The sequence below is a fragment of the Nansenia antarctica genome, assembly GCF_963989245.1.
Source record: "Nansenia antarctica genome assembly, chromosome: 3".
In the NCBI taxonomy this organism is placed as follows: Eukaryota; Metazoa; Chordata; class Actinopteri; order Argentiniformes; family Microstomatidae; genus Nansenia; species Nansenia antarctica.
In genome coordinates this window covers 57,987,263-58,000,820 of record NC_137688.1, presented here as the reverse complement: position 1 = coordinate 58,000,820, position 13,558 = coordinate 57,987,263, and the positions used below count along the sequence as shown (strand labels likewise).

Here is a 13,558-nt window from a genome sequence, read left to right as displayed (position 1 = left end):
CAGCAGATCGACGGTTTCCTTAATCCAACTGATGTCATTTCCGGTCGTCGCGGCAGACGCTTAACGGGTTCTTTGGGACTATGGAGGTAGATTTGTTAGACATTAGAACGTTTTATTGCAACATAGTCACAAATCTACCTCCATATTGGGACGACCTTACCCTAACATTCATCTGAAATGGATTGTAGTGTGCCATGAGTACTGACTGTATTCCCCACCATATTTGATTTAGTCTGACCATTTCCCTATGGAATTTCTTGAATTGCCTATCTAGGTATATTCGCATGCCTTCTAAAGCCAGGACCTTTGTGTTGGTAGAACTGTGAGACTCATGTTCAACAATTAATATTTTTGAGATTGTGCATCTGTCTTCGTTCGTTCGTTCCTGTCACACGCGATATCACACACCACTGAGACAATTTTGACTAAACTTGGGTAAATGATGCGTCTTGCCGTAGAGATCTGGCATTTACAAAACAAGTGTACAGTAAACATGCTGTGCCCCACGAACGAACGGGAATCGATCGATCCATAGTCGCCTCTCCGATTTCATTTCATTTCACTTCACACTGATTGGCCCACGGGGGGGTGCTATAGTAAATAAACAACCGAAATTCGGAAATGACAGAGTGCCCAAACTTTGAACCATAATGTTACTATCAGTATCAGTAGCATATAGTCCAACAAGAATTATATCAGCATAAATGTCCCTCTTCTACCTATAACTTTATTTATTTATTTACCACCTATTAATTGTTCTATTCTCTCAGATTAATCCACAAAACACACATTTGAATAATTTCACCAAATCACACAAAGAGGGGTGCTACATAATTTGTGGGGGGCCACAGGTTTACTGTATACTTTTTTATTTATTATTAATTTAAATTGAAGTTGTCAAGTTCCCATATAGACAAGGACACAAAACACAAGAGCAATGCAATCAGTTATACGACACTGATGAAAGTCAATAACTTTATTAAAAAAATAAGTTACACTCGCCTCACTTTACAGTATAAAAACAATTTATTTGCAAGAATGCAAAAACACTTGTTAGCCACCAACTATAGTTTAAAACTGCTAACATTTTCAAAAGAGTTTTGTGATGATACAGACTGTGTACAAGAGGAAGTCAACTGTGTACAAAACCTGATCAAGTTGTTCAGTCTCCTTTTTGCAATCCGTGGAGAGAAAAAAGAAAGAAAAGCTGCAGTATCCCTTTTGAACTGGATAAACCCAGTCATTTCCAGCTAATGCTGCTACTAATCACATGCTCAACATGACGTAGATTCAAGACGTTTGTCACATTATGTCAAATGTGACAAAAAGGCAGCTCGTTGGATGTCAATGATCTTTCATGTTGTGCATGATTAGGCAAATGTTTGTACACAAACTAGGCTGATGGCTTTCAAACATAATTGTGTATGCAAACCTCCATAAGGGGATGCGATCAATTACAAGTTAAGACTTACTGTTTTCCCATCAAGGAAAGAAAAGGGACACTGCAAAGCCTCTTAAGAAGTAGATGTATTTCTGGTGTTCAAGCTTATACAAAAGTAACATTTTCCTAAACTATCATACAATCGGTAGCTGTAGCTACATATTCTGAAGAAGCATGTCGCTAATTCAGTAAAAAAATAAAGATGACAGCAAGGCTTGTTCAGTCTCATTATATGAGATTAGGTAACATGCCCAGTTTGACTGTTGGCAGTGTCAGACCAACAGCTCACACCTATAAGAAGCAAAGAACATGTGTCTGCTGTTGCCCTTGTGCATATTTTTTGGGTGAACAAGCCCTACTTTCATCAATGAAGATTCCCTATTTACAGTACAGACGGGGCAGTTTAATCCTCTGTACTGAGGTAGTTAACCAACCCTCTAAAGAAAGGTTCTGAAAAGAACCACTTTCCTGGAATGCCTGACCATTTATGCCAGGTCGTTACACCTAAAAACATTATCTTAAAACCAATCCAAATCAAAACAAGATTAACATGTCTATTCCATCATAAAGCTGCAGTTAGAACAAAAATATACATTAGCATCATCAAGCTCCACTGAGCCACTTCAAACTTAGACAAAGTGCAAAAGACATACTACATTTCATTTCGGGAGCAGAGTTCGCTTTGAACTCTAAACATATTAATTTAAAATGGCATTATCTTTGGGGATATAGAGTGGTGAGTTGATTTCATCATGTCAGTTCCGGACGAGATTACCTCATTCATTTTGCCATTAGTGTTGTATGAAAGTGATGATTTATCACATTTGAAAGCATGAACTCATTCAAGATCTTCAGAGATGAGTCACTTGTTTAGAGTGACTCCGATGACTGTCGTGACATGTACAACTCTAAAGTTAGATTACTATAAAAATGTTAAACCAGTAAGCAGACTCTGAAGATGTTGGCTAGATTCACAGACAAGGAAAAAACTAAACATTTTACAATAATGAATCTTAAATATCCAGACAGGGCAAATTAATGGAGAATAGTCTTCCGGAACTGGGCATGGTTTATAAATGCAAATCCCTCAGTACTCTACAGGGAAGGGGGGGGGGGGTCAAGCTCATATAAAAACATAAAAAGTCCAAGCAAGCAACTTGAGTATGCTCTTCTGATTATCTTCTAACGTGGCAGTCGGACCATTGGACCATTGAGTTCGTCTTACCATCATATCCATTGGCAGCTTCTGGTGTAACCCCACATAGCAGGTCGGTCTTCATAGTAACAGGTCAGGACCGGCCTCGACCCCTTTTCCCTGCTAGTCAGGTAACAAAAGGATGCAATTAGAAGAGAGATCACAACCAAATAAATCATAACATCCACACACAAGATAAGATAGTAACTACAAACAACCGTCTGCACATTAAAGACAAAACAAATGTACTTGAGTAAGGAAAAGCTAAATGTGTCACTAAGCATTCACAAAGATGTCCACACCCTTAAAGCTTCACATGCAAGCCGATGCCTTTAGGAAAATACAGCAGAACAGTGACCTAGCTGTGTTCTTAAAAGATGAGTTGTTGGGATGCAGAAAGATTGGGAGTCATGGCTGTTAAAAGTTATGCCTGCTCTATAAGCAATAAGTACAGCAAGCAATGCATGCGTATTATCTCCCCCCATTGCTGAATTTGAGACAATCATGCAAGATTAGAATGTTAGGGTTTCCAATAACTACATACATCCTTCTGGGACAAGAAAAGCTTCACTAAAAATAATCAAATTGTGTTCTCTCAGTAGCCACAGAGACTTTAATGACAGGTTTTAAGTGGCTGTCAGAGACAGATTTTGAATATTGTGAGATTTTAACCTTTTTGTTGGGGTATGGTGAATTGAAATTGAAAATTTCACTTAATCAAGTATGCCACTACACATACATAACACCTGAATTGTGGATAGATGCCAACTATAGAACTATAGTGATTTAGAATTTTATGGCATGCACGGTGATGCGGCTAGCATAGGCAAACCTTTGGTCCATTTCTTCCACAAGGAGCCTTAAATTTGAAGGCAATTTAAAGAGAGAATTTGCCAAAACATGAATTTGCAACACAATTTGAGGTTTTGTACACTTGTGTGTGTATGTTTATTAAAGCAGACAAACAGCAAAGAATACAAGCCAAAATGTAAAGCCAAAAAATTGGACTATCGTCCATTTTTTCTTCCAAAACAAGACACGCCATTTCCTAGCATTATCTTCTGTAACATACAAATTGTAGTTTCATTTGTTTTAAATACATGATTAGGAGACATACGCTTTGTTGCTGTCAGCTACTTAAGACATGGACCAGTCACTAAAAACATACATAATACTATAGCCAAATAGACAGCTGGAGCACATGATTGCAAATCTAAATTTTCAAACCTGATTACGATCCATCAACTTAAAAATAATAAAAACCAGTTCGCCAGAAGCAGGTAGGAGTGTGACCACTATTCCAAGTCCAAGCGTATTATTAAAATATATACAAAAGAATTCTTGCCAGATGTCACCAATTTGAAAAAGAGGCAACCGTAGGGATTAAGGGCCAATCAGATGATCACGCCTCTAGAAAAGATGTGTAATCAAAGCCCTACTGTTTTACTTCCACTGTTGCCCAAAAGAATCCTGATAAAACTCCTGGTTATCAGATTTGTAACCATAGTTACCAGAATGATCACCCCCTTGGAGCGGTTGCTGAGCAATAGGTTGAGAGCCCCAGTTCTGATTATTGGTCTGGCGCCGTTTGGAATCTGGCTGGGTGTAAACATCAGCTTTGCGCTTTCCTCCTACATTTCCACCGCGGCCACCCCTCGCACCACGTACCCCGCGGCCTCTCTGCTGCACACCTCCTCTGGAACCTCTCGCACCTCTGCTTGATCCAGGACCACCTCGCTGAGTGAAGCCAGCCCTGCCCCTGGGAGCGCCAACACCACGGCCTCTGGATGGGGAAGCGCCCCGTGCACCTCTACCCCCTCTTCCTCTGCTGGGAGCCTGAAAGTCATCATAGCCGTAGTAGGGGTCTTCGTATCCGCCCCGGTAGTTGTGGTAATCATAGCCATAGTAATCGTAGTAATCCTCATAGCCATAGTAGTCAGGGGGGTATGAATACCCACCTCTACCACCACCTCTACCCCGGCCTCTGGAGGGAGGGGGCATTTGAGGGGGCCCATAGTAATAATAATCATCATACCTGTGAGAAACACAAGTAGAGGGGGGACAACCCCACATTTTCAACACACATGCCTACAGTACATGGAATCATAAATTCTACTAAGCAACGTTTGAAAGTGCAGTGAGTGCACTATACACATCACAGACAAAGGTGTTTACATTTAGAAACACTTTGGAGACATTCTTACATTTGTGTTTTGGCTGCTTGTCTCTGGGCTTTACGTTCCTTCCTCTTCTGATCAGGAGGCTTTGCGAAAACGATGTCAATGTGCTCTCCCTCCAGATCTTTACCATTCATTTCTGCCAACGCCTGTGGTGAAAAAGGACAAACTACAGCTTTCATACCATTACTCACCCTCAATGCATTATAATGTGCTTACACTACATCTTTGAATTCTCATATTCAATCACACCTGTATATCAGTACCTTGACTGCACCGTCCCTCTCATCAAAGTGAATGAAGGCGTAATCTTTTAATTTTTTCACTCGCTCCAGTTTACCAAACTGGCCGAAGGATTTTTCAAGTATTTCTTCCGTAACACTGTTTGCAAGGTTTCGGACAAACAACACTTTGACCTGTGGATTAAAAAAAACAGGGATTAAAAAAGGGAAAGGGTTAGGAATTAGTGCGCTCCTCACAAATGTTTTTGTACTTTACTTGACTTCTGTTTGATTCAGTTTAAAGACGAAGTTTACCCAAAATCCCTTTTAATGTGTATTTCTGGTCAATGCATAACGTCTAGAAATGTCTTCATTTAGCCTGCAGCTGCATCATCGCTAACAAAATGCAAGGTCTGTGTTTACTTCCTAAAAAACTCTTGTGATTCCCAGAGAGCAGTATGCGCTAGCTCTTGCGCTGTTCAACAGATGGGCCTCGCGTGGGAAAGAGAGTGAAATCTTAGGAGTTGTGGGAATTTATCTGAAATGACGCAAGACATCTTGACTCAAAGATAATTTTTGGGTGAATGAAAAGAACAAATCCATTGGATTACAGGGTAAGATTACGCTTTAATGTGCAAGCCAGAAGTAAAGCTAACTAAAGCTTATAAACAGGTCAAGAAATGTATCCCTCTCTAATGCCTCAAATGAACCTGAACTAGCAGTAAGTACCGGTAAGTGATGTGTTGTTATACAATAAGCCTCATTCATGTTGTGCTTCATCACATTTTAAATCACGCTCAGGTTTACCTTGGCCATAATGTCTGGATCAGGGTCCTCGATAGGGTCTGCCCATTCCACAGTAACCACGTTCCCCCAGACTTTCACTTTGCCACTCAGTAGCCTGCGCCGGGCCTGGGCAGCAGCTTTGTGGTCTTCGTATTCCAAAAAGCAAAAGCCTCTGTTCTTTTTTTTGTCATCCGGTTGATGGTACAGTATGACATCGTTAAGACCCTCTGTTGGCAGGGTTGGGAGAGGGAGAGGAAGAAGTTGGTTAGGTTTGCACTGTGTTGCACGAACATTAATACCCTATTACTAATGGCTAACACAACAAATTTGATCTTGAAGTGGTTTACATTCATATTATTGAATTACATAACCAGTCTTAGGTGTTAAACCAGTCTTGTTAGTCTTAGATTATCATCAAAGAAATATAATGACAGCGAATAGTAAATTAGTTGTCAAACTGAAGAGAATATTTGTCTTGCAAACACAGAGACCATTTTAAAGTTTCCTACCTGTGACTTTAGTGAACTCTTCCACTATCTGTTCTTTCGTTTTGCTCTTGGGGATGGAGCCGACAAATAGCCTGTTATTGGCAACAGATATACACACTCCAATGTGCTTGCCGGGGCGAATTTCATGATTATTACACTGTGGAAGATGTTCAAATTCAATAAGGTTGACATCTAACACAAGATTCAAACAAAACATGGCACAGAATTATGATTCAAGTAGATATCACAGGAGATCAAGGGACACAGGGATACACATACCAGCTTCACAGCCTCTTGGGCAGCCTCTTTAGTGCAGAAAGTGACGAAGGCATAACCTCTATTCAGACCACTGAGAGGATCCATCATTAGCCGTAGATCCCAGATTGGCCCCGCCTTCTCAAAAAGTGGGACAAGCTCATCCTCAAACAAATCCCGAGGGATTTTCCCGACAAATATCTGGAAAAGAACAAAATAATTAAACAAAGGAAGGTCTTGTTAGCAGGGGAGAAAGTGCCTAAAATGCATGACCATAACAGTAAACCAAAAGTCACTTCAGAAGTAGAAACCATCATTGTTACGACGGTCCAGATGCACATCGATTAGTTAGTTTGATTAAGCTCAGTTTGAGTCATTAATAATTAATAGGAAATGACCTTGCCCCCGCCCAGCTAGGTTTCCCCCTTTTTTCTCTTTGATTTCGTTTATTGTTTTCTTGCCATTTGTCTGAAACACATGTTGTGTGTCTAAGTAATGATGCCGTAGTTCAGTTGGTGGCTTTTCTTTGAACTACGCGCGAGCTCTTTGATGTGTGTGTGCTCGCGCGAGTGTCTAGATACGTTGATGTGTGTGAGTGAGCTGAGCAGTGAGTGGTTAGAGGAAGAAAGTTGAATGTTTGGAGCCCAAAGCCGGTAAAAAAATAAAGTACATTATTTAGTTGTGTTTAGTGTGAGTGATACAGCTGAGAAATAATAACCAACGTTATTATACGTTGTTATTATTCGGTTGTTAAGTCGTGACGTGTTTCCGGGTCCAAAGTTGGCTGAGGCGCTGTCTTCGAAATGCCGCAATAATAACAATAATTAATTATATGTATATAGCGCTTTTCCGAGGCTCAAATACCCTGACAATATGGGGAAAACGGGAAAGTGCTGTGTCCCTTGTTGTATGAATAGATCCGAGTCTAAAAAACGATTAAACTGTCATTCTACCGCTGTAGTACACTGGTATTCTGGTGCAGAGAATTTCTGGTTTGCAAAACGTCACGTTTGACGTCAGACTTAACAACCGGATAGAACGTAAATATAGTTTGGACTGTCAGCTGCCTTGTGTGCAGCGAAGAGACGAGGAGGCGCTAGCTAGCTGCTAACGGAGCTTCCAACAGTAGCTAGCCATAGCCGCACCAACGTATCGCGGACCTTGGGACGCTGATTGCCAGGGACAGTGGGCGAGATACACCCGCCTCCACCGTCCTGCGTTCCGGGTAGCTGTGTGCGTGGCCCCCCCTGCATCTCCCGCCGATCATTCCAGGATAGTTCCCCATCAACGTCGCTGTTATCCCCCATATCCCCTCCATCATTCCACATCACTGAACTCTCCCCTCTACGTGTCACCATCCAAGAGCTCCAACCTGGTACCATAGTTAGGATATCTGACATTTATGTATTTATTTGTATTTACATATTTATTGGTATTTATGTTTGTGTATTCTTTATCCCTGTGTCCCTCCCCCAGTTATTTAGCCAAGTGTCCACCTATCTAAATTACATATATAATATTATACATAGAGGTATGCCGGTAGCTTTACATCTCCCTTTCTAATTAATTTATAGGTTTAGCAGTCATAATATTTAGTGTAGAGAGTCAAAATAATTATACAGTCCTTTCAATTTAATTTAATTTAGTTATTGTTAGTTTTGTTGTTTAGTTATTGTTACAATCATCATTAAGCAAAACCAAGCCAACACCTGTATTAATGTGATGGCTTCATTCATTACTCAAAACAGTAATGTTTGCTTAGTGACAACTTTATGTGAAGATTAGGCCTGTAACAATTAAAAATGTTGCTGTACAATTAATTGTCTCAGAAATAACTGCGATTAACAATATAATTGTTTCACTGTTATGTGACCCAGATAATGTAATAACACAGCAACCTATGAAGTAATCCATGCCTCTTAATTATCATAAAACGTGAACATAAAATTTAACATGTATCCTCATCAATAAAAAAGGAACCGTGTGTCATCTAGTTATGTATAGTTATGTGTTTTTAGCATGTTCATGTTCTATCAGCATGTTGTAATATGTGCTAAACATGCAGAGCAGCTATCTAGCTAAAGCGATGTTCTTTGTTGTTAGCTAGCTAGCTAGCTTGTGGGAGCACAGTCGGAAACCAGTGTGTCTGTTTGTTTAGATTCAAAGCGATTTTCTGTACAGGTTCTCCCCTCTGGTTTGTCATGGCTTTGCCTTTGCCCCATCTCATAAATACATTTAAAAAATTAAATGCTTTGACCGCGGTTCAAAAAAGAAACCGCGATCACATAAATTGCCATTAGACAGTTATTTCATCATTTTTACAGGCCTAGTGAAGATCTTACCTCTGTTCCAATAGTGGGTTGGGCACCTGAGTACACAGACTCTGGAGGGGGGCCACCATACTTCCGTTGACCTGTTGTCACATCCAGTGTGTAGCTGGTCCTCTCAAGCAAAGTCTGCCAGTCAAAAGAAAAAGATAATTTTACTATCATGTACAAACACAGATTGACTGTTACTATTACTATATATATATTACTAACAAATCTCTCTTAGTGGAGCCAGGAGTGACATGTGACCTGATGAAACTTTGGTCAGTTATCTATAGGACATATACACCTGATGAAACTCACTGAACACTTTATTAGGAACACAATAAAAATACTGGGTAGGGCCTCCCTTTGCTCTCAATTCTTTGTTGCATTGATTCCACAAGATGTTGAAACATTCCTTGGATTCTGGTTCATGATGAGATGATTGCATAACGCAATTCCTGCTGATTTTTTTCAGGTGCACATTCAAGCTGTGAATCTTTCATTCTACCACATCCCAAAGGTGTTCTATTGGATCTAGATCCGGTGACTGGGAAGGCCACTGAAGAACACTGAACTCATTGTCTTGGTGAAACCAGTTTGAGATGACTTTTGCTTTATGACATGGTGCATTATCATGCTGGAAGTTGCCATAAGAAGATGGGTACATTGTGGCCATGAAGGGATGCACATGGTCAGCAACAATACTCAAATAAGCTGTGGCATTCAAGCCATGATTGATTGGTATTAACGGGCACAAAGTGTGCCAAGCAAACATTCCACACACCATTACTCCACCTGAATGAATGAAAAGGTGTACCGGTGTTCCTAATAAAGTGCTCAGTGAGTGCAGGTATAATACTCTGATTAATTGTAGTTGGAGTTCAAATTTAATTCACTGTAACTATTAGACAGACTGACATCTACAATTTATAGAGTAACAGCTAGGCTTTCATCTTGATTTTAATATAATGGGACATAAAAAAAAATAAAAAAAACATTGAACATCTTTGAATTTAAATATCTTTGAAAGAGAATGAAATGTAAACTTTTTGGTGTTGACATACTTTGATTTTTGCTTCATCTGGTCCTTTTGTGGGATCTGAAACTTTGGTCCCTTGCTTCTCCCTCTGTCTGTAAGTCTTCATTACTCCACAGAGAAAGGCACTTTTGTTCTGTAAAGGAACGTCCACGGTTTAGGATAACTCTGCCATAATGTGGCTTACATCAAATTAACCCTGATGAAGTGTAACACACAATGTCCACTTACTTGCACATGTGACAGATCGCTTTCCTTAAACTGAAGCAGGACTTGCAGTGCACCTTCTTCATTAAACTCCTTCAACGCTTCAATAGCCCTTTCATCTAGGTCACTGTGTGCTACCAGTCCTGTAGAACAGAGAATTTCAGAGGATAACCAGTTTTGTCACTGACAACACAAGGACGTAATTATTTAATCAGATCTCCGCAGTAAACCATCACAGTAATATTAAGTTACTTTATATTTGAGAATAGATATCATCTAGATGACAATTCCAATAAGGGGGGGGCACAAACATCACCTTCAGCATCAACAACCAAGACCATTTATATTTTCTGATATAAGTGTTAGCTATGGTTGTACAAATTATTACAAGCAATCCTGTATTGTAATTAGCATGTCCACCACACATTGTGCATTTGGGGGACATCACCTCTTCCAGCCTCAGACAGCTGCAGCTATTGTTCTTGCATATGCCCAGCTGGCCCAAGGTTCCCCTGAGACCATATCAAGATCCACCCCCTTCTGCTTCTCTGTTCTAACAGTGTTCTACTCCTGAACAGACTCTCATCCACATTCAGCTTCTCTGTTCTAACAGTGTTCTACTCCTGAGCAGACTATCATCCACATTCAGCTTCTCTGTTATAACAGTGTTCTAACCCTGAACAGACTCTCATCCACATTCAGCTTCTCTGTTCTAACAGTGTTCTACTCCTGAGCAGACTATCATCCACATTCAGCTTCTCTGTTCTAACAGTGTTCTACTCCTGAACAGACTCTCATCCACATTCAGCAACTGTTTGTTCTCAGCTCTGGCCTAGACAACATACTCACATTTACACTCATACAATTCTGCAGAACCCATGTTGACAGTAAACTCCGTAAGGTTCCTTGATATATTAATACAAACTTCAAAGAGGTTGAATGATCAGAACATGCACTGGAGAAAATAAATAATGAGAACAACAGTGTTTTGTTGATCAAATGTGGCTTACCTGCTACATAAATTTCATCTAGTTTTTCAGCAACTTTTTGTGGTAAACCAGCCTCTAATAATGTCTGGAAGTGGTCAGAATGGGTAACTGCTGCAGCCGTGTCCATTGGTTCTTCTGTACCGTTCCCATTAACATGATCAGTAGCCATGTCTTCAGACATCTGTGCAAATGCAATAAGTCAAATTAATTGATCGTTCAAAAGATTAAAACTAGTTCAAATAATACATTCTACCTACTGCGCTTGCATTGCATAACTGTAATGTCAATGTTGTAGCCAACTCAGTTTCACCTTTAGGTGCTCCCCCCCTCCCCATTATTGGATTACAGGCCTCAAACATTGCATGCTAAGCATTTTCATTGTCATGAAGAGTGTCATAGTTTTAACAAGGGTGTATACATAAATATCAAGAACTTTTCTAAAACATTAGGGGTCTGTTCAAATAAATACAATTACAGATGCAATTAAACTGTCATGACAAGTGAACCAGGCCTAATATTGTCATGCAATTAGTGTAGAAATTTGACACTCTCTGGCCAATAGTAAAATAATGTATGTTGAACAAGTGCCATGCAAAACTTGAAAAATAAGTTCTGGAAGAACATGTGTGGGCTTGCAAAGTCTTCGTTTGATGGTGGAAAAGGTTTAAAGATGGTTGGGTAAAAGATGGTTAGGGTGGGATAGACAGATAGATATCATAGACAGACGGTTAGATAGATATAGCCTAGATAGGATGAGCATGGGATAGTTCAGTGGAGTGAGTAGAGAGTTGGTAGGTTAGTAGTTGTGAGTGGTAGAGATGGTTGGTTTTGTCAGATTGGCTTTGGTTTAGCGGTTGAGAGGGGTAGAATGGGTAGACAAGAGTGCATTTGTGTAATCATTTTAAGAATTTGTTCTGCAAGTCTCCCCGAAATTGTGAAAGTTTCATAGCAGTTGCATTTACAATGGTGCTCTCTGAATGTTGACCCAAATAATCATGCCACGATGGTAATTATAGTTTGAGTAAAAAATAAAAAATAAAGTAATAGCAACGCGAGTTGGTAAAATTGGATTGGTGTGAATACCGTAGCTTAAAAATTGTAAAAGGAGAGTGGGGAAATTGGCTAACGGATGATAATAATAAACGGAAGCAATCCCACTATAGCCTTAGCCTATGTGCAAAGTGAATATCAAATTGACCATGAGACTAAGTAACAGAAATTACATAATAATGACAAAGACATAATAATGACAATAATAATACACATTGCTAGTGCGACCTTGTTATAGAAATGGAAATGCATATGAAACCGCTTCACTGACGATATACAATGATTCCAGTAAGGGCGATGGGTGTTTGTGTTAGTGTGAATCCAGCATCACCACCATCTGAAAGTCCTTACCATGTAGCCACGCCTCTCTAAAGGAGCTTAGGCTAGGTAGGGTTAGCTCATGTAGCTAATTACTTCTTAAGTTGTGACATTTCATAGAAAGCACCCAGTTGGGTCATTGCAATATACTACAAAAAACTAAGTCGCAATCCTGACGTGCCGCCCAAAATCTACTCCATGAACTGGAATCCATTCTCAAAATGCCGGATAGGAGTATCCCATCCTCCTAGTCCTAGCTACCTAGCTTACTAGCCTCCCTAGCCACATACAAGACATTTTCCATATTGTTTAAAAACACTGGCAGCACAGACAACTTCGCGTACTACCCTAACCCGTTAACATAATTAGCGAATAGCTACTTGCCTTCCGATTATTCACTAAGTTGCGAGGTGCTGATTTCGTCTGATATCAGGGTGTTTAAAAAAAAAAAAAGGAAATATCTACGACTCCCCGGCGTAGGTCCGTCCGGTTGAGTTCTTTCACTCCCGTAGATGTAAAATGGCGACTACGTTTCTGCGCGAGTGTACTCACATCTATGGGGTTTCTGCAACTGACACACACGGGCTGGTCCACAGCTGAGCCTGCACAGGCGGGAGGCCAGGGGCTCGGATTCTTGCAGACCAGGTAGCAAAAAAAGTCACCCCACAAAGCAACATTGGCCTACTACATAGGAAATCATTTTTCCTGGCATTTGTCTATCATACATAAATGCATTTTCTAAATAAACTGGGGGGGGGGCTAATCTGTGTTTCATTTCAAGAGTGTGCAGTGAGCTCCCAGGTGTTGGCCAAAAATAAGACAGCCAGTCACAACCAGTCCTATAGGCATAATTTAATGAAGCAAAGTACACTTGGAAAAGACTTGAACCACTACAGTGGCATCGATGGTTGTCCGTCTTATTTTGTATTAATCTGATTCAGACTCTGAATCTGCTTCAGACAATGAAGTCTCTTATTCTGAGGTAGAATCAGAGGAAGATTCAGATGAAGAATCACATGAAGAATCAGATGATTCTGAGGTAGAATCAGAGGAAGATTCAGATGATTCTGAGGTAGAATCAGA

At 40.1% G+C, this 13,558-nt stretch overlaps 1 protein-coding gene across 5 annotated transcripts; it reads right to left on the bottom strand.

Moving 5' to 3' along the window:
- Window positions 1–949: 949 nt before the first annotated feature.
- syncrip (synaptotagmin binding, cytoplasmic RNA interacting protein) lies at window positions 950–12,977 on the bottom strand. 5 transcript variants are annotated; one of them, XM_080526517.1, is made up of 12 exons: window positions 12,509–12,522; window positions 11,129–11,288; window positions 10,143–10,261; window positions 9,940–10,047; window positions 8,906–9,019; window positions 6,588–6,764; window positions 6,330–6,465; window positions 5,842–6,047; window positions 5,080–5,229; window positions 4,841–4,962; window positions 4,148–4,671; window positions 950–2,756 (listed from the first exon to the last, which is right to left on the bottom strand). In XM_080526517.1, the coding sequence occupies exons 1-12, from the start codon at window positions 12,509–12,511 to the stop codon at window positions 2,731–2,733; spliced, it is 1,845 nt and encodes a 614-aa protein (XP_080382643.1). In that variant the 5' UTR covers window positions 12,512–12,522; the 3' UTR covers window positions 950–2,730. The 5 variants fall into 5 exon arrangements, with proteins under 5 accessions (XP_080382643.1, XP_080382644.1, XP_080382645.1 ...); XM_080526518.1 differs by having other exon boundaries at window positions 950–2,759; window positions 4,305–4,671; XM_080526519.1 differs by having other exon boundaries at window positions 4,305–4,671.
- Between the last annotated feature and the right edge of the window lie 581 nt (window positions 12,978–13,558).